The sequence below is a fragment of the Apteryx rowi genome, unplaced genomic scaffold, assembly GCF_003343035.1.
Source record: "Apteryx rowi isolate R43461 unplaced genomic scaffold, aptRow1 scaffold_379, whole genome shotgun sequence".
NCBI classification, from domain to species: Eukaryota; Metazoa; Chordata; class Aves; order Apterygiformes; family Apterygidae; genus Apteryx; species Apteryx rowi.
The window spans coordinates 223,425-246,618 of NW_020450296.1; the positions used below are offsets into that span (position 1 = coordinate 223,425).

The following is a 23,194-nucleotide window of genomic DNA, read 5'->3' on the forward strand; positions in this document are numbered from 1 at the left end:
AAAACCTCATTTAGGTGGGTAAATATTAAAGAAAAAGAAAAAAAAAAAAAGGAAAAAAAGGGGGGGAAAAATGAAACTAAAGGCCCGGACTGTCTGTTTTTGCCTGTGCTTGTCGGTCCCGCCGCCCAGACGAGCGCCTCACCGCCGACGAGATGGACGAGCGGCGGCGGCAGAACGTCGCCTACCAGTATCTGTGTCACCTGGAGGAGGCCAAGCGGTGAGGGAAACCCCCCCTTTCCCCCCCCCCAAAATCTGCAAGCCGGGGGCCCCACATCCTGGGGGAGAAGGGGTACGAGGGGAGGGATAAGGATGCGATGGGGCTGCTTTCCCCGTCCGGATGAGGCCCGGGGTGGGGGTGCCGGTGTGTGCTGAGGGTCCCCAACGCGCCCCCGTGTCTCTGCCCTGCCAGCTGGATGGAGGCTTGCTTGCACGAGGAGCTGGCCCCCCCGACGGAGCTGGAGGAGAGCTTGCGGAACGGCGTCGTCCTGGCCAAGCTGGGCCACTGCTTTGCCCCGGACCTCGTGCCCCTGAAGAAGATCTACGACCGCGAGCAGCTGCGGTACAAGGTAAGATGGGGCTGTGGCGTTAGGCGCCGATCCCTGAACACGAACCCCGCTTCTGCTGCCGCGACGGGGGCGCGTGAACCGTGCAAAACCCCCCTGTGGTTGATGGGGTCTTTCCATGGCCAACGAATGCAAAGTGGGGAGAAAGGTGCTGGTTGCAATAGTTAGGTGAGTCGGGTCAGTTTAGTAGAGCAGGGTTGCAAGGAGGCTCTCTAAGCTCTGCTGCCCCAGAGGGTTGCAGACCTGCCTGCGGGTTTAACTTTGAGCGCTGGCTCCTGCTCGGTGGGTTTGGGGCAGCGGGCGACCCCAGAGACAGGAGAAGATGAGCTTGAGGCAGTTTCATCTCCTCCCGCCTAGGCAACCGGACTTCACTTTCGGCACACGGATAACATCAACTACTGGCGCGACGCCATGACCCATGTGGGGCTTCCTTCGGTAATGTGTCCCCTCGGCTGGCTTTTGTAGGAAACCCTCGATGGCAGCGCCCTGCCTGCCCGGGGCTGCGTGCTGGGGGGTTGGAGGTGGGAAACGCCGGCGTGCCGAGGGGCTTCCCATCGTCGCGGTCCCCTGCCCCTCGCCGGCATGGCCCCTTGAGCCCTGCCATCCCCATGGACCGTCTAAGTCCAGGCCCGACTCCTGTGTCCTCGGCAGATCTTCCACCCGGAGACCACCGACATCTACGACAAGAAGAACATGCCCCGGGTGGTCTACTGCATCCATGCGCTCAGGTGGGTGCCAGCGAGTGTCCCCAGTCCTGGTTGTGGGGCCAAAGGTGTCGTCTTGGTTCATGTTCGTGGTGCGGAGCCCTTTACTGGCATCGAGAAGGTGGGAAGACTCCCAAATCCCAGCCTCAGGGACTCCTTGTGTTTGCTTAATCCTACATCTGGCAGACTTGGCGAGACACATCCTGATGTGAAACCCTTTGGGATAGGGGGAGATATAAGAGTCCACGGGATCCAAGCGCTGGGACTTGGAAACCTGGAGTCATGCTCGTGCATTTCTTTAATGAGGAAGTATCTGGGCCCAGTAAAGGATTATCCCTATCCTCATAGGAGAAAGTGAGGCACAGGGCTGGGGGTGGCTTGGCTGGGGGTGTTTCAGTGAGTCTGTGGTGGCCATGGGTCTGCCAAGTCCTCTTCTCCCAGCCTGGACCACGAGGCTGCAGAGCCTTCTCCATGCCCAAGGACAGAAAATATTCCAAGTGCTGCGTTGGGAGGGAGAAGCAAGTGCCTGAGTGGTCACGGCACGCATCTGCTTCATCTTTCAGCTTGTACCTGTTTAAGCTGGGGCTGGCTCCGCAGATCCAGGACTTGTACGGGAAAGTGGACTTCACAGGTATGAACCCATGCGGGGAAACCTGGGCCAGGGCTGGCGACTTGTGTTTGTCCATCTGTGCTACTACGTTCTTGGATCCCTTCAACGAAAGGGATGCTGAGAATAAAGATCTCGACCGAGCTTTGATAACGTTGGCCCCAGCGCGGGTGTTTTCTGCACCCTCGGCTCGATGGAGGAGCGGGGAGCTCTGTTGTCTGCTCCGGGTTGGGGTGGTGACATCTCTGTTCTGCTCCAGAGGAGGAGATCAACAACATGAAGCGGGAGCTGGAGAAGTACGGCCTGCAGCTGCCCGCCTTCAGCAAGATCGGGGGCCTCCTGGCCAACGAGCTCTCGGTGGACGAGGCGGCAGGTGAGTGGGAGCTGTGGGGAAAGCGGTGACGTGCGTCAGCCCATAGCAGCATCCTGGCTTGGGATTCCTGCTGCTGAATGCACCGGCCCCCTGGATGCCAAATCTGGACTCAGCAACCACCCGGTACTTCTGAGGTGCTCCAAATGCCTCTAAATGCGGCTTGGACACCTTGCTGCTCTCCTCCAGACCGGCACGGGGCTGGCACATCCCCTTCCCAGCTGGCAGTGCCTAGGATTTGCATTAGCTGGACTTGCTCTAGAGAAATCAAGGCTGCCTGGGCACTGGGGTCTGCCCTTGGAGAAGGGACATCCTCCACCGTCATGCATGGGGTGGCTTGTCCTGCTGCATGCAGGGCTAGAGGTAGCTGGTGGATGGTTCATTACAGCCCTCGGAGCCTTGCTCCGTCTCCCTGGGGCGGCTGCTTCACATCTCCTTCCCACCTTGCCCCCAGTCCACGCAGCTGTGCTGGCCATCAACGAAGCGGTGGAGAGGGGAGTGGTGGAGCAGACCATGGAGGCCCTGCGCAACCCCAACGCCATGCTGCTCAACCTGCGGGAGCCTGCGGCGGCTGTCTACCAGGAGGTGCTCTACCAGGCGAAGCTGGAGAAAGCCAGCAATGCCAGGAACAGGGTAAGTACGGCATGGAGGGGCCAGGAGAAGGAGCAGTCCCTTCTCTGGTGGTAGGTGCTTCCAGCTGGAGGGGTTCATCTTGCTCACGGCCTGTCCTTGTGTCTGTCAAATAAAGCCCAAACCTTGTGCTGATCAAAAGATGGGGAAAGTTGGGGAGGGGGAATGGTTCTTCTCTTGGTGCTGGTTGACCGCAGGGCCTGGGGGTGGCAAATGAGTCCAGGTGTCTCCAGACGGTCCCCTCTGCTGGCTCGCAGCTAGTGGGACGTGTCTGGGCAGAAAGCTCACGGTGGGAAATCTGTCTCCAGTACCTGCAGGCGATTCCGGAGGGGGAGGACATCTACGACCGGTGTCTGACCCAGGCTGAAATACAAGGGAACATCAACAAAGTGAACGGTGAGCAAAGCTGCAGCTCTTCCTCTGGGGGGGTCTCCAGAGCTGCTGCTGTCGATACAGAGCTTATCGGGCAAATCTGGCATGATCCTGGCAATCCCAGGCTGGAAGGAAGAACCTAGCCTGGATGTTAGATGTAGCAGAAAGGAGATGTCTCCTCAGGCCAGCCTCAGACCTGGCAGGAGCAGGGTTGGTTGGGTGTTTCCAAGGAGAAATTAAAGTTCTTGGCATGTGGACTTGTGGTTCAGGTTTACCCTCATCCCTGGAGTCATGGGATGATTTACCTCTCTGGCCTCTCTCCTAGTCCACGGGGCTTTAGAGCAGGTGGATGACGCCCTGGAGAGCCAGGACGCCCAGGAGCTGTACCAGGCGCTGCAGGACCCTGTCCTGGCCCTGCACTATCTGCAGCGGGAGAACCTCGACTGCTACTTGGAGCAGCTCAGCATGGACCGGGAGCAGAAAGCGCTGGTAGGGGCTCGCAGGACCCTGGCGGATGGGGTGCACCTGTGCTGGGGTGGCACCTGGGATGGCTTTAACGGTGGTGCCCCAGCTGGAGGGGGCTCCCTGCCCAAGAAGGGGGACGATCTGCGGAGCTGCAGGCTTTCTGCACGTTGGTTTGAGCGTTGACTGCTCCTCCTGGCCAAGGGGGGAACTTGATGGAAGTCCCAGAGGGCTCTTTGTGCCTCCTGCAGGAGCTGGGCTACGTGGACCTGCTGGAGCAGGAGGAGCTGCAGGCAGGGATCCTTGCAGCAAACAAGAAGGGAGAGGAGGAGCGAGCCAGTGAGTGGCCAGGGCTGGGGCGGCCGCGGTGGGTTTCAACGCATCGCGCTCCATCGCGGGGACCGGCCGGTCCCCGGCAGCCTGGCTGGACGCCGCGTGGGGCGGCCTCGGTGCTCCGGCCCCTTCCCGTGCCCACCCACCCACCCCGCTCTCTCCGCGCAGTGCTGCAGGCCGTGAGCCGAATCAACGCGGCCGTGCGCCGGGGGACGCCGGCCGAAACGCTGGAGGCGCTGATGGACCCGGCGGCGCAGCTGCCCGCCGCGCATCCCCTCGCCGCCCCGCTGTATCAGCGCGAGCTGGCCCTGCTGCAGCGCCAGCACCCGCGGGTGAGAGCATCTCCCCGGGCTTTGGGGGGGCTGCCGGGGCGCGGGGCCGGGGGGGGGGATAACGGGGAGCGCGGCAAGGGTCAGCGTCCGCCCGCTCCGCGCAGGGCGAGCTGACGCAGGAGGAGCTCTTCGTGGCCGTGGAGATGCTGTCGGCGGTGGCGCTGGTCAACCGAGCCCTGGAGGCTGGAGACCCCGACGGACTCTGGAGCAGCCTGGTCAGCCCTGCCCTGGGCCTCGCGGATGTGGAGGACGCAAACGCCCAGCGGTGAGCAGATCCCCCCCCACCTGGAAAGCAAGGCGACGGGTCCTGGCGGAAAGCTTTCCTGCTCCGAACCCGCTAAACCGCTGCCCTGCGTCTCCCCTGCAGGTATTTCGACGACTTATTGCAGCTGAAAGCCCAATCGAGGAGAGCGGGAGCCGAGTTCCTGAGCTGGAACGACGTCCAGGCCAGCGTGAGCAGCACCAACTCGTCCGTGCAGAACGAAAACGCCCGTGAGTGGTGGCCGCGTGGTTTGCGGTTGAGCAGAGAGGTTTGGCCAACTTTCCGGAGGGGCCGGTTGCGTTGGGAGACCAACCCTCGTCGGACGCCGGAGAACCTCGTGCAACCTCGCGCCGCGAATCCGCGGGGGCTGACGCGGGTGTCCCTTCCCTCCCGCGCAGAAGTCCTCGCCGTCAGGCTGATCAACGAGGCGCTGCTGCAAGACGACCCTGAGAAGACCCTGGCGGCGCTGCTGCTGCCGGCGGCCGGACTGACCGACGTCACCCTGCCCGTGGCTAGACGTTACCACCACGTCCTGACCCGGGCGCGAAGGCAAAAGGCCCAGGTAGGGCGACCGGTGGCCGCAGCAACGTGGCGCCTTTGCCGCTGTCTTCGCCTTGCGGAGCAGCCAAAACAGCCAGGTGGTTGCGCTTGGGGCTTACCGGACCCTTTTCCTCTCCATCTTCCAGGCCACGAAGGATGACAGGGCTGTCCTCTGGTGGGAAGAGATCCAGCAAGGGGTTTCCAAGGCCAACGAGGACTCTGTGGCTGCGAGGAGAAGTAAGGGCTCTCTGCGGCGCTGGGAGCTGATGCCGCAAAGAGCCGGGAGCGGGCAGGGAGGCGAAGGAAGGATTTGCCGGGGCCGCCGCGCCGCTGCGAATCTCCGCAACCCGCTTCCTCCGCTCCCGCAGTGGCCCTGGGCACCGCGGCCATCAACCAAGCCATCAAGGAGGGGAGAGCGGCGCAGACGGTGCGCGTGCTGCACAACGCCGACGTGGCCCTGCGCGGCGTGGTCACCGCCTGCGCCGGCGCCTACCAGCAGCAGCTCGCGGCCCTCATGGCCGGCAAGAAGCAAACGGGTAAAAAAAAAACCCAAAAAAACGGGGAGCAGCGCTCCGTCCTGCTCCCACCTCCCATCGGCTTCGCGATAGCGGCTCCCCGACCGCGTTTCTCTCCTGCATCCTGGCGCAGGGAGCGGGAAGCCTTGCTGGGTCCGGCACGGGCTGAAGGACGGCGCTGAGTACTACCTGAACCTGCAGACCTTCGAGGGCGCCTGGGAACGGCCCCGCGACGGCGTCCTCAACACCACGCACCTGAGCCGGGAGGAGATCCAGGTAGGGCCAGGACCGGGCGCACGGGGAGGCCGGTGGCACCGCAGGGCGCTGAGCCGGCGCATCATCTTCCCTCTCCGCAGTCCGTCGTCACCCGCGTGACGGCGGCCCACGACCGGGAACGCCTCTGGGCGGCCAACGCCGGCTTCGTCGTGCGGCTGCAGGCGCGGGCCAGGGGCTACCTCGTCCGCCGGGCGTTCGCGGAGCGCCGGCACGTCCTGCGGGAGCAGTGGCCGGCGGCCACCAGGATCCAGGTGATGTGCTGCGGCGGGGATGCAGAGCGCGGGCTGCCGCTCGCTGCGTCCTCCAGCCGGTCCCGGGCGCCCCGTGCGGGGCACTGCCCCGTCGGCATCCAAATAACTCATCTTTCCTCATCTCCAGGCTTTTTGGAGGGGATACAGGCAGCGCAGGGCTTACCTGGAGAGGCTGCGCTACTTGCAAGCCAACGCGGACGCTGCAGTAAAGGTTGGAAATCTGGTCCTCGGAGTCTGTTGTTTTTTTTTGCCCCCGCAGACACGGTTCATGTTGCTGTAGTTCCCGTCGCACCAGGGAAACGGCCTTTACCTCCCTGCCTGCTGGGAAGGCAGCCAGCTCGAGGGAGGCGCGTGGCGGCTGATGCACGCCTAGCTTAGCAAACCCAGCTTTCAGCCGCTGGTCCCGTCCCAAACGCCGTGCGCTGGGAGATCTCTGCCGAGCGCAAACAAAACCTTGCCGCGAGCTCGGATGAGACGGAGAACGTCTTGCGAGGATGCAGCTCCCTCCCTTCCCGCCCGCGGCGTGGCCGTGCTCGCTGCGCTTCTCCCCAAACCGCTGAACCTCTCTCCTAGATCCAGGCGTGCGTGAGGATGTGGCAGGCCCGTAGGAAGTACCGGGAGAGGCTGCGCTACTTCAGGAGGAACGTGAGTGTCGGGGTGGGAGACGGCAAGCAGCCCCCTAAAACAGCCTGGGGGAGATGCTGGGAGCTTGTCGCTGGCTGCTGGCACAGACGGGTGAAAAAGTCCCCGGAAAGCGTAGTCAAACTGTTGCTCCTGAGTGCTTAGCACCCGGCTGCAGAGGGAAAAGCTGGTGCATCCTTGTGCTGGGACAGATGGGAAGGAAAAGGGGTCTCGTACCTAGAAAGCCTGGCTGCCAAACTCAGCTCTGCAAAGGCTAAGGAGAGAAAAATGCTCCAGCCCCCTGGAAAACCAACAGGGACGGAGTGATGCACATCAGAGGGGAGGGAAAGTGTCGCCTGCGGGAAGCGAAGCTGCTTCCCTGGCATTGCTGCAGCACGTGAAATGCAGCAATTGCAGAGGAAGCAACTGCTGCCGAAGCTTCTCCGAGGCAGAGGGCAAAATCCTGAAATTCCTCCTGGGTTTTGGATACCCTTATCCCATGCACCAGCAGATTCCTGGAGCTGGGAAAGCGCCAACAAGCAGGGAGGGAGCAGCTAGCCGGCTGCCAGGCCGGCTCTCCGGCGCTCCCGGTTTGCTGCAGGGATGCTATGGGGAACCTTCCCTCCTCTTCCCTCCCCTCTCACCCCCTTGTTTGTCTTGGCAGATTAAAGCTGTAATTAAAATCCAGGCTTTTGTGAGAGCTAACAAGGCCCGTGGGGATTACAGGATGCTGGGTAAGTGCCTGCTTGTCTCTGCTCTGAAGTGGCTGTAATTAATTGGGGACGGGGATGCCTCCTTCCTCGTCTGCCCGGCGCGGCGGTGGGCTGGTCCGAAGTGTCTGTGCGGCAAACACGGGCGGCGGAGGCTCGATGCCGGTGCGAGCAGCCTCGGGGCCGTCCGCGCTGCACCTCTGCTCCCGAAGGCTCCCCGGGGAGCTGCCGCTAACGCAGAGCCCGGCGTGGTCCCATCCCGCACCCTCCGCGAGGGGCGACCGGCACGGGGCATCCGTGCATCGGAAGAACTTTTTTTTGGGGAGAGGATGGAGTGTTTTTGTGATGTACTGGGAGCGTGAGGGCCCACGGGGGACGGCCGCCCCRTCTTCCAGCGGGAGCTCACGGGGCCGCCGTGCCTCCTTGCAGTCAGCGCCAGGAACCCGCCGCTGAGCATCGTCCGGCGCTTTATCCACTTGCTGGAGCAGAGCCAGCACGACTTCTGGGAGGAGTCGGAGCTGCTGCGGCTGCGGGAGGAGGTGGTGAAGAGGATCCGYGCCAGCCGGCAGCTCGAGAGCGACTTGGACCTCATGGACATCAAGATTGGGCTGCTGGTGAAGAACAGGATCACGCTGCAGGTCAGGGAACCCCATGGGGTGGGGAAGGACCTCAGTCACCTTGTGTGGCTCTGCCGTGGTGCCCTGGCTGTTAAACTAGTGCCAATCTGGCCTCACCGCTTTGGCATTACAACTTAAACTTCTCTGCTTTGCTTTTAAAGCAATTCAAGGGATTTAGATATCTTCTAGGTGCCTCTAGCTCTTTCCCTGGAAGCTAGGCTGAAATCTGGAGCTTGCTCGCAGTTGCCAATGCTTCTGCTCTCTCCTTGCTGATGGTTTCTCCAGGAGGTGGTGTCCCACTGCAAAAAGCTGACCAAGAAGAACAAGGAGCAGCTCTCGGAGATGATGGCCATAGACAAGCAGAAGGGGCTCAAGTCGCTCAGCAAGGAGAAGCGGCAGAAGTTGGAGGCCTACCAGCACCTCTTCTACCTGCTGCAGGTAAGGGTTGCAGGGCTCTGCCTGTGTCTGCCCATAGAGCCCTTGGTGCGAAGGCTGGGGCAGCCCTGGCCCGTGATAGCGCACGGGGCTATCATCATGTTCCTCGTCTCTGCAGACCCAGCCTGGGTACCTGGCCAGGCTCATCTTCCAGATGCCCCAGAACAAGTCCACCAAGTTCATGGAGTCCGTGATCTTCACGCTTTACAACTACGCGTCCAACCCGCGGGAGGCCTACCTGCTGCTCCAGCTCTTCAAAGCTGCCCTGCAGGAGGAGATCAGGTGGGTGGCCACAGGCACATGCGCCCCGGTTTGGGGAGAGATGTGGGAAAAGGCTGGGCTAGGAGCTTCAGCTCGGATACAGTTATTGCCTCTGGCTGTTGGCTCCTTGCCTCTGGCTACAGCCTCGTGCTGGGAGAGTGAACATGATAGCTCATGATCTTCATCCTGTCACTCTCTCCAGGTCCAAAGTGGACCACATCCACGACATCTTGAGGGGGAACCCCACAGTGATCCGGCTGGTGGTTAGCTTCTACCGCAATGCCCGYGGGCAGAACGCCCTGCGGCAGATCCTAGGCGGTGCTGTGCAGGAGGTCCTGCAGGACAAGACCCTCAGCATCCGCACCAACCCCGTGGACATCTACAAGGCTTGGATCAACCAGACAGAGTCWCAGAGTGGGCAGAAAAGGTCAGGTTCTGGGCGAGGATGTTTAGCCCGGAGGCAAGCTGATGGATGCTGTGACAGTGACGGGGATCTTGTCTTCCATCTGCAGCAAGCTACCATATGAGGTCAGCCCTGAGCAGGCCCTAAGCTACCCCGAGGTCCAGAGGCGGCTGGATATTTCCATCCGCAACCTCCTAGTGATGACAGACAAGTTCGTCTCTGCCATCACCTCTTCTGTGGATAAAATCCCGTATGTATCTCGATGGCTTGTAGCCCCCTTCCTGCTAGGTTTCCAGCTGGAACGTAACTTCAGTGAGGCCCCAGAAAGGGAGCTTGGGCAATGGAGGTCCTCCCTGCCCCTTAGGTGCTGTAGGGCTGAGTTCTCATGCTGCCAGCAAGGGGAAAAACAAGTATCAGTGGGCATTGCTGTCTCTCACTCTTCCAGCAAAGCTCTGGCTGGCTGGCGCTTCTCACCACCGTGTTTCTGAGGGCTTTGCTGCTGATGTCAGGGTGTCTGCGAGGAAGAACCTGAGCTTTGAGGGGGGGTCTCGGAGGATGAAGGCTTCCTACAGGGATGTCTAAGCGGGTAGTGAAGGGACAGGAGAGGGCCTGGAGAGATCGGGGCTTGTGCAACCTTGAGCACTTTGCTGTGTTTCTGGATCCTCCATTGCCTCAAGGCTTTGGGACCTCCTATGTCACCAAGCACGGCAGTGATGCTCTTGTGTAATGCAGCGCTTGGCCATCTAGCTGGAGATCAGGCAGGACGGCCAAGCCTGGCCCTACCCCGTGTGCTAACCGAGCTCTCTCCTATCCTCTCCTCAGCTATGGCATGCGCTACGTGGCCAAGATCCTGAAGACGTCTCTGGCTGAGAAGTTCCCTGAGGCCTCAGAGGAGGAGATCTATAAGGTGATGGGGATCTGCACTACCTGGTGGGGGTTCAGCCGCGTGTGTGTGCAACGGTCTGGGATCTTACTCAGGGACACATTCATAGAGCGGTGGTAATTTCTCTCCGGACTTGAAGTTGCCTTCAAGTCTGAATGATTTCCTTAAGCCATTAAGGAAATGCCAGCTCTGGGCACTTCTCTGTGCTGCCATTCCCTCCAGGAGGGACCAGGAGCTTCCACCCTGGGCAGTGTGAGCATAAAACCACCTTCCCCGCTGAGCCACCAGCCCATGTGCTCTCCAGCCCTGGGGCTGACACCCCCTGCCTGTCCTGTGCCCTAGATCGTTGGCAACCTGCTCTACTACCGCTTCATGAACCCGGCGGTGGTGGCTCCCGACGGCTTCGACATCGTGGACATCTCGGCCRGGGTGGCCCTGCACCCCGACCACCGCCGCAACCTGGGCTCCATCGCCAAGGTGCTGCAGCACGCGGCTGCCCATAAGGCCTTCGACGGGGAGAACGCCCACCTGCGCGTGGTGAACTGCTACCTGGAGGACACCCATGACAAGTTCAGGTGGGTGCTGGGACGGCGTCAGCTCCGCTTAGGGACATACCTGGGGCTTTGGGGTGTGTGGTGCTGAACRTCCAGACACCTCATCTGTCCAGGAGCAAGCAGAGGATTGCGACCCTAGAAATAAAAAGGAGTATGCGTTGGGGTGGAAGGGAGGGATCTAGCTGAAGCCAGGGATTTTTGGGGCTCGCTGAGAGGTTCTTCCCTGCAGGGAGTTCATCTCTGCTGCCTGTTGCGTCCCGGAGCCAGAAGAGCGGTTTAACATGGATGAGTACTCGGAGATGGTAGCAGTGGCCAAGCCAGTCATCTACATCACGGTGGGGGAGCTCATCAACACGCACAAGGTAAGGGCATGAGATCCACCCTCGGATGAGCAGGTCTTGTGCAAAACTGCCCGAGCTGGGGCCCTGGTGACCTCAGCATGATGCTCACCATGTGCACCAAAGCAAACACCCAGCTTCTCTGTCTGCACTCAGAAAACACCATGGTTGTCCCCAGTTGCCAAYGCAGGGCATCACCATCATAGATCCCCCCCCACACCCCATGTAACTTCCTAATTCCTGCAGGGAACTTGGCAAACTCTGGGCCCTGCTACATCCTGTGGGGCTGGATCCTACAGTCTAAAAGCATGTTGCAGGGAAAAGGATTCCTCCTCTTCAATCCCCATCTCCTGGGCCTTCCGCTTTCTGCTGCGTTTCATCAYGCTCCCCTGCACCCCATCACAAGGACGGCTGCTCCTGGCCTGGGCTCTCGGGCTGTTCGTTATTTGATCGCGTTCCTTTTCTTACATGAGCAAATGATCCAGATTCTGCAGGTTCTCTGCTGTTTGTCCTCTCCTGAACCTCCCAGCTTTGCAGTGATCTTTCGAATGCAAAGGCGGTTGTGCCATTCCCTACCACACCAGTCCTTGTTCTGAATCCTATTTCTTTGCACCCCCCTGTGCCCCTGACTCTTCTCTCTTGCGTTATCCAGCTCCTGCTAGAGCATCAGGACTCCATCGCACCGCTTCATGGAGACCCCCTGCATGAACTTCTGGAAGATCTTGATGAAATTCCTACAGTCCAGTCCCTTGTCGGTACGTACAGTACCCCTGTGAGCTTCGAGATCTCCTGAAGCTGTAGCAAACGGCACCTTTTGCTACTCACAGCTTTCTCAGCATGTGGCTGAGCTCATCTTTCCCTGCAGAGCATCCAAGCCCTCGTTCCAGCTCACGTGGGTTTCTCAGAATTTTGCAGAGGTTTCTGCAACATCAGTGTTTTTCAGTCTTGGGTTATGCAAGAGGACTAACACTTTACGGGACCGGAGCGGCTGGGATGTGTCTGTACTATAATCCAGGGTGCAGTGTGACTACCTTGCCTCTAATACCGAGAAGATTTAATCTTCTGTAAATTAATGTGCTCCCTTGCAGCTCAGGGGGATGGGAGTCTCCTTGCTCAGTGTGCTGTTCAGCGCGTGCTCTGCATCCCGTACCCTCGGGTCCTCTGCAGACACGAGTCTTTAAGGACACTTTTCTTGCACCAAAGGCTTGATGAATTGGTCTGGCCGTGGCTGCTCGGGCTCATGCCAGCAGCAGGGCCCAGGGGCAGCCAGCTCTGCTCCTTGTGCTCCTGTGTGGCTTCTCCTGGCTCCTTGCAGGCGAGGGTGTTTCCAGCCTGGCAGACGGCACCACGGAGCAAGCGCTCTCCCAGTTCGCCAAGGCGGAGATCTCCCTCACCCTCACCAACAAGCTCGTGCTGGAGGCCAGCAGCGAGGAGGCCGACGTGAAGAGCTTGCTGCTGAGGTGAGGACATGCTTCTGGGCGCGGGGTGTTGGGGACGCGGCGCAGGAGGTGAATYGGGCAGCCAATGCCATGCCGCAGCCCAGGGTCTCGTGGCCTCTTGCTAGCTGGACTTCGGGGGAGCGTGGTGGTGGACGATGCTAGCTTGGATGTTAAAGGGAAGCAAGAAATGCTCAGAATATACTAAACAACTTATGGGAGGGAACTGTCTGGAACCTGACTTCTTTCTCACCTCCAGCACCAAGCAAATGCTAGTGGACGTGATCCAGTCCCAGCCAGGAGATTCCCTTCTGGAGATCCTGCGGACACCGGCATCGGAGGATGAGGTGGGATGCTTGCAGGAGAAGTGCTGGCTGCGTTTTGATGCATGCCAAAAACCTCTTGTTCAGGGGAAAAGGCAAACGGGCCACGAGCAGAAAGCTAGCCTGCTCCTCGCTCCTTGTCCGTATGCCCCCGCGGTGGCCGACTGCAGCGATGCTCCTGTGAAATGTCCCTCCTGTCTCGTCCCCCAGGAGGCCTCCCACTCCCATCTCATGCACAGACGGGCGCTGCGGGACGCCCGGACCCCCAACAAGCTGCAACGCAACCGCTCACTGGCTGGGAACAGCCAGCTCTCCATGGGGGAGAAGAAACGTAAGGTCATCCGAAACCTGCGGYGCTTGGAGAGCCTGGGCGTTGTGGACTCTGCCGATGAGTACCAAGGGATCGTTAACGAGATGGCCAAGGTGAGCTGGTGGCTGGGTGCTGTGCGGGAGCCTCCATGTGCAGAAGTGTGAGCTGATGCTTGGCCGGGGCCCCGCAGGCTGGAGGGTGCTGCAGGGCTTGGGTGCACGCCTTGGYGTCACCTCAAGTCTGGAGGTCCCCCTTCCAAACCCACCTGGTGTCCTGTTTCGGGACCTTGTTCAAAGCTCCGGGTGGGAGATGCCAGCTTTATTGTACACCTTTATTTTCCCCAGGACATCCGCAATCAGCGGCGTTATCGGCAGCACCGCAAAGGGGAGCTCCTGAAACTGAGACAGACCCTCCAAGGGCTCAACTCCAAGACCTTGTTTTACGAAGAGCAGATCGACTATTACAACCAGTACATCAAGACCTGCCTCGACAACCTGGCAGCCAGCAACAAGTAGGTTTTCTTTGCACCAAAAAAAAAAAAAACCCACCCACCCAACCAAGCCCCCCTGCCAGATCCCTATCTGGATGTTGCAAATGTTTAATGTGTGGGGGGTTCGAGGGGTTATATGTGGTTAAGACCCTCTGGTGAGAGACCGAGTCTGCGGTCCCGTCTCTTGCAGGGCCAGCGGGAAGAACAAGAAGCTGCAGTCGTTGCATTACACGGCAGCCCGGCTGTTTGAGAAGGGGGTGCTGCTGGAGATCGAGGACTTGCCGGTCAGCCAGTACGTAGTCCGGGAGATGAGCTATTGCAGCGCAATTTTGGGGGCAGGTGGAGCAAAACCACCTGGAGGGGGGGTCCCTGCGGTCCCATCGTCCCCCATGGAYGGGGTGAGCTGTTCGAGGTGTTACCAGGGACTGCAGTAGGGCTGGGATTTGGAGATGGCTTTTTGAGTCGTAGATCTGGATTCATCCACGAGGATGCCGCCGCTCGGCGGTTCCAGATGGAGCGGCAGGGGGTCCATCTGGGTCGTGCGAACCCCTGCCGTTGCCTCTAGGTTCAGGAACGTGATTTTCGACATAATCCCCTGCGAGGAATCGGGCAAGTTCCAGGTGAAAGCCAAGTTCATGGGCATCGACATGGAGAAGTTCCAGCTCCACTACCAGGTGGGCAGCCCGTCCCTGTGCCCGTGTGCGGCGGCTAACGGGCTCTCGATGCTGCTGYGGGAATGGGGTTGAACCCAGGAGTCTGGGCTCAGCCTGGGGGGGTGTGGAATGCAAACGGTCTCCCCAAATCCCGGCTGGTCGAGGGCAGTGGCCAGAGCTGATCTGSAGCTGTGCTCCGAGCAGGGCACAGACTCTCCGCGCTGTGGGAAAGCATCTCCTTGCTGCGTTTCCTAATGCAAACCTGCTCCTTGCTGGCTTCCCTCTTCCCTTGGGGCCACCAGGGTCTGGGAGGGGGTCGCTGCCGGGTGCTGAGGTYGGGAGAGGCTCTGATATCTCTCCTCCAGGACCTGCTGCAGCTGCAGTACGAGGGCGTAGCTGTCATGAAGATGTTCGACAAGGCCAAAGTCAACGTCAACCTGCTCATTTTCCTCCTCAACAAGAAGTTCTTCAAGAAGTAACTGGAGCAAGCGTTGGGCGGGAGGGGAGGGAAGGGAAGGGTGCTGCCGGGCATCCTGGGGTGGGGGGATGGATGGTGATGCAAACCTGCCATGGAGAAACCTCAGGGAGAGCGTCCCAGGGCTGAGCGGTCCCCTCTGCAGAGGGGAAAACCACCGCCATGGGTCTCTTGACCCAACACACTTGCGCTCTTGCAGCAAACGGCATCTCCCTGGGGAGAGCAGAGGGCTCCCTTTCCCCGGACGGCAGAGGCGATGTCCTCCTTCCCCACCACACTCCAGCCCTAAAAGCAAGGGCACTCTGAACCAAAGTTAGATGTGGGACTCTGGGCAAGCTGCTTTGACTCTAATTTCTGCTCAAAGCTTGACCAAACCCTGGCCAACCCCAAAAACCATCATTATGAGCCCTCGGCGAACCACCTGGGAGCATCTCCTCTCCCTTTCTGGCTTGGCTCTGGAGCAAATCGGTACCCGCGTATTTAAGAGGTGACCGTCTCCCTCCAGGAGGGAAGACGTGGCTGCTGCATCTTTCACGGCACGCGTAACTGTTTTTAAAGCTCGTATTTGTGCGTATTTTGGCTGTTTAGTTCCTGTGTCACTAACAGCTGGCTGCTTAAGGACACTAAGGATTTCTGGACACTAGGCAACTTTTTAGTAATGAAATAAATGTATTCCAATATATATATATTTTTTTCTTCCTCCCTGCTAGTTAAAGAGGGGGAGATGTCAGAATTCGACTTTGTACCGGGGTAGGGAGAGGGGGGATACAGGAACCGGCTTTGCAGTCACCGCTTGCGAAGACACTATGGGCTGTTCTCTAGGCAATCGAGGTGCAATAGGAGAAAAATCGGTTTTTAAATTGAATTTCCCTGCATGCTGTGGCTGCTCTCTCGAAAAATAGCCAAGCGGAGGGTCTCGGCGGCCGGTTGGCACAGAGCTGCTGGTGTCCCTGTCCCTCCGGGGCTGCTTTCGAGGGTCCCCTCTGTGCTGGCTGCTGCAGACAGCCGCAGCTGGACCTCTCCTTCGCAGCCACATTGACACCTAGCGGCTTTGGGGAACAAAATCCTCTTTTTTTTTTTTTTTTTTTTCCTCCTTTTTGTTTTTGTGGTGGGAAGGGAGAGGAGCCGCACTCAAGGTCACCCCGCGCACGTGCGGCTGGTGGAGGAGCCCTGCGCGTGCACCGCGTATCCCTTCCTCTCTCCGCTGCAGGGTTTGCAGCGCCCAGGGCTGCTAAAACGGCTCTTTTTTGGGGCCTGCGGCAGCGGCTCGGTGCGATGCTCTGCGCAACGCAAGTGCCGGAGGGAGAAACGGGCTCTCCATCCAATGTGGAATAGCCGGGCACTCCTGCCCTGGCTGGAGAAGTGGCTGCTCCATTCCCGGTTATTTATTACGGTATTCCGTCAGTTTTTAATGTCCGAGCTGCTTTAGGAACAGCATCAAATCGACGTGCACTTTCTGCTCTGGGTGATGCCCCAGCCCCAGCTCCTCCAGCCTGTCTTGTCTTTGGAAGATGATGGGTGTGTTGGTGGCGTTTTTATGTATTTTTTTTCCTTTCCCTTCTGTCATGTAAACGCTGCATACGGCACTTCTGTCCCCGCCGCGGGCGCGCTGCATCCCAGCTGCGCTGCCGTAGCACCCTGGCTTGGTTTATTCTAAATAAAATATATATGAGAAAACGCTCTGGGTGCTCGTCTCTCCTTAAACCAGGCTCTGGTCTTGCACCGTCTCCGTTTTGTGGGAGCACCCGGGCGCGGGACGAGCGGGATCGGGGCCGCGCGAGCTGCGCTCCGGCTGCGCTGAGTCAGGCGCCGAGGCAGCGACTCAGCACTTTGCACGGGGAATTTAGGCCACTTTCGGAGGCACTTAATTCTTAAATAAATACTATGATTACATCTCATAAAGACTATGATTATATCTCTAAAGGAATGAATTGGGATCAAGCTGCAGCGCGCTTCGAGTTTTAAAATAGGACCAGGCTGCGGTTAACCTGTTGGGTGCCGCACCAAAGCGTAGGGAAACCATTTGGGAACTGCTTGGGGGGTTGGAAATTTTCTTTTTTCCTTCTTCCTTTCTCCTTGGCGACTGCTCGGTCCTTGGCTGAACCAGCTGCTCAGCTTTCTCGCTGCAGCTCAGCCCCTTTCATTTGCCATCAGCTTGCTCCCGCAGATGCAATCAGCTTTGCTGGAAATCGAGCTCCTCGTGCAACGTTTATCACGAAAAAGTGATTTCAGGGTGTCGTTTTGGGGATGGAGGGGGGAGCCTGCCGTAAAACACCTTGCGCAATTATAATAATCCTTAATTCTTCAGCTCGCAGCCGTCAGCGCAGGGGGAAGGGGACGCGGTGTTAGCGCGGGGAGGCTCTCGGGGCTGCGCTGAAGCTCGGCTCGGGCCGGCCCCGAGTCAGGAAAGCAGGTGGCAGAGGCTGGCTGCTGCCCCCGCGTTTCGCAGAGGCGCTTGGAGGGGGAACGTCAGCGAGCCGATGCCGGATGGCGCCGGTCCAGCCATTTCCCGAGGCAGCTCCACTAGATGTCATTGCAAGCCGGCGGGAAGCGGCACCGCAGCACCCCTCCGGCGTGACCGGCACCCTCCGCTCGGCCGCGTCCGGCCGCATGCTCCGGGCACCTTGCAATCATTCCCATGCACCGGTATCCCGGCTGTCAGGCTCCGTATGGATGCATAGGCAGCACCGGTGCAGGGCATGCGACCTGGAGCAGGGAAAGGGTTAGAGAAACCGAGGCACACGGGCAAGCGCGGCCGGTCCCCGACTGCCTGGCAGAGCCTGGGTGCAGGCACACGGCGTCCGGCCCCGGGGCGTCCCCTCTGCACCCCGGGGTGCTCGGCTTGCACAGGGACCGCGCAGTGCTTGCTCAGTCCGGGACGGGGGACGGGAGGATGGTTCTTGCTCTGCCCTATTGCTAAAAGCAGCCTGAAAAAGCATTATTTGGGGAGAAGGGGAAATATCTGGGCTCTGTAGCGCAYGTAGCCCTTTGCAACGGCAGCCACAAGATGGGCACGAGCGGGCGCGCGGGTGCGTTTTCAGGGGATCGTGTCGCATTCGTGCTAAATCCACCTCTCCCGGGGTCCTGCCAGCGGCGAGGCCGTGCTTCCAGCCCCGCAGGAAAGCGCGTGGCACTGCCGAAGGCGCCGCATCCCCAGTTGCCATGCAACCCCTTCCATGCAGCTCCCTTCCTTCCCTTCCCTTCCCTTCCCTTCCTCCAGCCCCGCGCCAGCTCCCTCCTTATTTCTTGTCGTGATTGCCTCCAGCAGCACGCCTGATCCGACAGGTTGGTGGGCTTTTAAAAAAAAAAAAGACCACGGGAAAGGGCTCCCAGAAGTATACCTCTATGTATGCATGGGTATACGTGTGCATGCAAGAGAGAAAAACGGGTACGGGCGATGCATGGAGTATTTCGAGTCCAGGGAGTCAGCGCCAACCCCCCCCAGCCCCGGCACGCTGGATTTGCAGCCGTTAAGGAGATTGGAGGCAGCTGCCAGGTGCAATCAGGGGTGATGGGTGCAAAGTGACCCACCTGGGGCTGCTGCCCTGCTCGGGGCGGGAGAGGGGCTGCTGGGGCAGGGGTCTCCCAGCTGCAGGCAGTTTTGGCAGGGGGTGGTTAGGTACCAGGCAGCAGTGGCTGAAGGAGGGTGGTTGGGAGCTTGCAGCGTTGGGGTCATGCTGCGCTGGGGAGCTTGCAGGAATCTGTGCACTGGGAAAGGAGAAAAAGTTGCAGAACCGGCCCCAAAAAGGTGCTGAAGCGTCACTTAATTCCCCCCTGCCCAAGCAGGGCTGGGGCAGGGCGGCTCGAAGGCAGCAGTGCTGAGCCGAGCCCGGGGAGCTGCTCTCGCCGCATGGCAGAGGGGCGTCACGTGCTGCGGAGACGCTAATCCCGGTCTGCAAGCCCTCTCCYGGCTAATCCGCCGCACCAGCGCGCCTGCACAGGCTCAGGCTCCAGATTTACCTCAGTATGGCCGGAGCCGAGGTTTTCCTTGACCGGCACAAGGAGACCTGACCGCGTCCGTGTCCTCTGGCAGCTCCCGCCTCATCCTTGAGGATGCCCCTGAGCTCCCTGCCCGATGCGGAAAGGTGCTGAGTCCCGGCCCCCCGAAACGCGCCTGTTGGATAGAGGCTGGTRCAAAAAACCGCAGGGTCAGGCCTTTCCAGGTGCACCTTAGCCCTGAGGTTTGGACATCCCAGGAAAACAAGCTCAAGAGGAGGGATTCATCCTGCTTGGCCAACCTGACTTTTGCAAGCCGAGCTTGCCGGCACGCGCAGCGCCCGGGAGGTAGGTGAGCGCCCGCGTCCCGCCGGGGCTCCGCAAAGCAGCTCCTGCGGGAACGGCGCAGCCTTCGCGCGCTGGGGAAGGCTCTCGCCCTTCTCCGCTGCCGGTAGCAGCTTCCCCGTGGGAGAGAGGGGAAAAAGCACAAACCGAACCGGGGGGAAAATAAGAGGGGAATGTTTGCCGACTGTCTGCTGAGTGTTGTTGCTGTTTTGTTGTGTTTCTGCGGTTGCCCGGGCAACGCCGGGGAAGATGTGCCAGGCTGTAGCATCGCGGGTACCGGCGCTCTGCAGCCGGCTCGGCTCAGCTCAGCTCGCTCGCGCCGCTTGGGCAGGGCGAAGCGACCCGACCTGGGAGCCGCCTGCCGCGAGGCCTCTCCGGGATTTACGCGGCCTCATTTGTAYACCCGGATGAGCCCAGACCACCGCGTCCTCCAGGATGGACCTGCTCTGAGATGAGCAAACAAGTGGCTTTAAGGGATGGTGGATCAGCCTCGTGCATGGGGGGAAAAGGGCCAGAAAGGCCGTTTTTTGGCAGCCGCGGCGTATTTGAGCTCGCCCCCTCCGCTTGTGCGGGAGGATCTGTGAAATGGGCGCAGTGCGCGTGGGGTGCAGCYGCAGAGGAGGGGGCGTCCGCGCGTGCAGCTCCAAGCTTGGGGGTTATTGCCCTTAAATCAGCATGCCAAACCACAGCCGGGGCTATTCCCAGGGCGCTCCGCTCACTCCCACGGGCGAGGAGTGACATCCGTCAGCGCGGCGGCGGTGCAGAAACGCCCTGCGGCATCCCCAGGGCAGAGCGCACGGTGGGTGGGTGAAGGTTTTGCCTTTGGGGGCCGGGGGCTGCTTTGCACGGCGGGAGCCGCATTAACTCTCCGGGTGCCGCAGGAGCGGAGCTGAGCCAAGCCCCGCGGGGCCTCATCCTTCGCTATTCCCACGAGCCGAAGGTTTGGGGGAAGGCGAGGGTTGACCTGGAGGCTCTGTTGCTTTCCACCCTGCTTTGCACAAAAGGTGTCTGCGTGGAAAGGTTGCAGGCTGTCGCTGGTTAGAGGTGCCAATTTAATTGAAACAGGTTTAATTGCTACGTCTCCAAACGGTGCTCATTTGAACCCGAACGGGAAGCAGCAGCAGCAGCAGCTTTGGACTGATGAGGAATTCTGCCCTGCACTGGGAGCTGACTCATTCCCATGCCGGCCTCGGGGTCAGCGCCACATTGCAAACAAACACATGAAATTCCCACTGCTCCGCTCTGGGAACGGGCCCCCGGGGCCGGGGGGAGCGTGGGCACGAGCATGTGCATCGCCCCTGTGCGCGCAGGGAGGGCTCGGGCCGCCTGGAGCATCCCGGAGAGGAATAAAAATCTGGGAGCTGTTGGGGAGGGGGGGGAAAAAAAAACAGATTTGCACTGATGAGGGTCTGAAGAAACCCAAAGCACAGAGATTTCCCCCCAAATGGGAAGAGATGCCCCAGGTCCCGCTCTTTGGTGCTGCGGGCTGGGGTGCTGCGGGAGCGACCTTGTGCCACTGAGCCGGCGCGGGCTTGGGGCTGTCCCCGGATCCAGGTGGCCATGGGAAGGGGAAACATTGCTCCGAGCGGGCGTTCGAGGGGAAAAAATGAGCTGCGGGGCCGAAAGGACGGGTGCAAGGTCGGGGAAGGCCTGGGATCTGCTCGGGAGGCTGCGAGGCATTGCTGGAGCAGGCAGGATCTGGGCATGGCTGCAGGAGCCTGGCCGGCGGCTCGTGGTGCTTCCCGGACCCACTGCCAGGATGCATTAAACCCCGCAAAAGCCATGAGATCCCTTTTTTTGGGGGAAAAAAGGCTGTTGCAGTTGGATGATGTGCAAGATCCCTTGCAAACCCTGCTGCCTCTCGCTCCGGCTCCCTTTCCCACCCCTCTTCGCGGCCCCGGTCCCCTCCCGGCTTCCAGCCAAACGGGTGCAGCCGAGAGTGGGAACTGGTCGAGCCAGCGCTCCCCGGCCGGGGCGGAAAGGRGAGATTCCTCCGGCGAGGGTGCAGCACCCGCCGCCGGGACCCTCTCGGCTGCCGGTGGCCCGAGACGCCGAGCGAACCCTCTCGGCGGAAGGGTCGCTCCTCCCGGCGCCGGCTTAGGGGAGCGGGCGAGCGAGGGTGCCAAATCTCGGCCGGATTAGTTTAGGGGATCAAGCAGTCGCGGGATTAGAGGGTCGAGCGAGCAAAGCCACCCGCGGAGGTTAAAAAAAGCCCCGACCCTCCGCGGGAGGATGCGCGGGAACTCCGGAGAGAGGCAGCCAAGGCTGGGGCTTCGGAGTGATTAGATAAGTGAATCGGGGCCTCGGAGCGATTAGGGAAAGAAAATCAGGTTTTACACCAATTAGGTGAAGTCCCCGAGCGATTAGCTGCCGCGGTGCCTGGTCTCCCGGCGGCCCTCGGCGCAGATACGGCTGCGAATTGATTAAAGGAGCATCCGAGGCGGAGAGCGAGTTGATAAGCAAACAAAACAGTGGATCAATTAGCCCGGGGAAGAGGACGAAGCCGGGAGATAAYGCGGATAAGGGGGGACGGGAGCTGTGCAAACCAGCCCCTCTGGCTTGCACGGTGCCTGCAGAGCCCGTTGGGGTCCAGGGAATGGGGGAAAAAAACGGTTTTCTATTAACTCTCCAGGGGATTTATTAACCGGGTTTTGCTCTGGGTTCACGCCGCCATATACTTGGAATAAGCTTATTCCCTTAAAACTCGGTTATGCCGCTCGGTCCCAAATCCAGGCCCAGATGCTTGGGGAGCGTGCGGATAGGGGAGCCAGCCGAGCGAGCAATTAAGCGCCTCGATGGAGCCGGGAAATAATTAGACTGAGGAGTGCAGCTTCGGCGAGATGAGTCCGGCGGAGAAACGGGAGCGTTGGAGAGATGGAGATGAGAAGGGTGATCGGGTCTCGGCACAATTATCCGGAGAAAGTCTGCTCCRGGCTGATTAGAGGAAGGGGAAAAAAGAGCTTTCCGGGCAATTAGGTGCGGGAAATCAACTCCGGGCAGGAAGAAAAGAGCCTACGGAAGAGGATGGGGAGGGAGNAGAGCTTTCCGGGCAATTAGGTGCGGGAAATCAACTCCGGGCAGGAAGAAAAGAGCCTACGGAAGAGGATGGGGAGGGAGACGGCTGTATAACCGGGCTATGGGATGTACAGGCCGGGCTGAGCCGCGGGGAGACGCGTAGCCATGGGCTAGCGCGAGCCCAAGGTCAGCGGCAGCTGCGGCAGGGAGCGGCTGCACCCTTTGGGAACGGCTGCATTCGCTATTTAATTAGCCTTGACTGCTGCCGGATGAGATTTTGCTGGCCCTGGCTTCAAGTTGCACGCTGGGCTCCTTTCCCCCCCCTCTCCTCTGCCTTTTTTTTTAATTTCTTCTTGCATGTAAGAAAAGGAAAGCAAAGGAAGGGAGCGAGCATCATCCGAGACACATGACGCTGAGTCTGGGGCATCGGAAGGGGAAGCTGCGGTTTGGCTGCCAGGTCAGAGCTCGGGCTCTGGAAATGACCTTCTTGGAAAGATGAGCAACGTCTTAGCAAGCCTGGTCAGGGGCCTTGCGCAGCGCTTTTCGGAGGGCGATAGGTTACGTGGCGCGACGCCTGCGTACCCCAGCCCGAGCGCGAACGGGGGACCTCGCTAAAGCAGCGGTGCGGCGGTCCCCGTGCGCGTCCTCGCCCGTGGGCACCGATTGCCTTCGCTTCCCCCGTGCACAGTCCAGCCTCCAAGGGGATGCGCTGGGAAAAACCCCCGAATGTCACCCATCATTGAAGGTTGTTGGTTTTTTTGCAACACTCGGAGAACAAAAATGCTGGTTAAAGCTGACGCTTTGCACTTGTGAAGTTTTCCCCGAGCTGATGGCGAGTGACGGAGAGCAGAGCCCGGCCCGGAGACCCTCGCACCCTCCTTCACCCCGTGGCCTTGTGCGGAGGTTGAGGCCGGTTTCTGCGGGGCGACAGCGTTATCTGGGACRCGGGAGAGCCAGGCTCCGCTCCGGGGTCTTCACTGGATATCCTCAAAAGATAGCGAGGCCACTCGCTCCCCCGGGACTCGGCGTTTCCCCGCTGACGGGACGGGAAAAATCAAGCCCGTTGCCTCCCCGCCTCGTTTTTCCACCCCTTCCCGTCCCGTTCACACCGTCGCGTTTTGGTCTCCGGGGGGGGCTGGCGCCGTTCCCGCGTTTTTTGGCTGCGCGTCGGC

The 23,194-nt window shown here is 60.2% G+C and overlaps 1 protein-coding gene across 1 annotated transcript; it reads left to right on the forward strand.

Moving 5' to 3' along the window:
* Window positions 1–137: 137 nt before the first annotated feature.
* IQGAP3 (IQ motif containing GTPase activating protein 3) lies at window positions 138–14,730 on the forward strand. The gene is made up of 37 exons (XM_026073839.1): window positions 138–217; window positions 410–566; window positions 921–998; window positions 1,215–1,291; window positions 1,831–1,898; window positions 2,134–2,247; window positions 2,699–2,886; window positions 3,192–3,270; window positions 3,572–3,735; window positions 3,963–4,047; window positions 4,210–4,373; window positions 4,478–4,638; window positions 4,741–4,865; window positions 5,034–5,197; window positions 5,322–5,412; window positions 5,544–5,711; window positions 5,824–5,966; window positions 6,047–6,217; window positions 6,345–6,428; window positions 6,791–6,862; window positions 7,503–7,572; window positions 7,978–8,186; window positions 8,451–8,603; window positions 8,719–8,882; window positions 9,064–9,288; window positions 9,374–9,514; window positions 10,087–10,171; window positions 10,490–10,722; window positions 10,931–11,063; window positions 11,692–11,794; window positions 12,355–12,499; window positions 12,735–12,822; window positions 13,009–13,221; window positions 13,453–13,619; window positions 13,789–13,890; window positions 14,164–14,272; window positions 14,617–14,730. Exons 1-37 carry the CDS (start codon window positions 153–155, stop codon window positions 14,728–14,730), a joined length of 4,872 nt encoding a protein of 1,623 aa, XP_025929624.1. The 5' UTR covers window positions 138–152.
* Window positions 14,731–23,194: the final 8,464 nt, after the last annotated feature.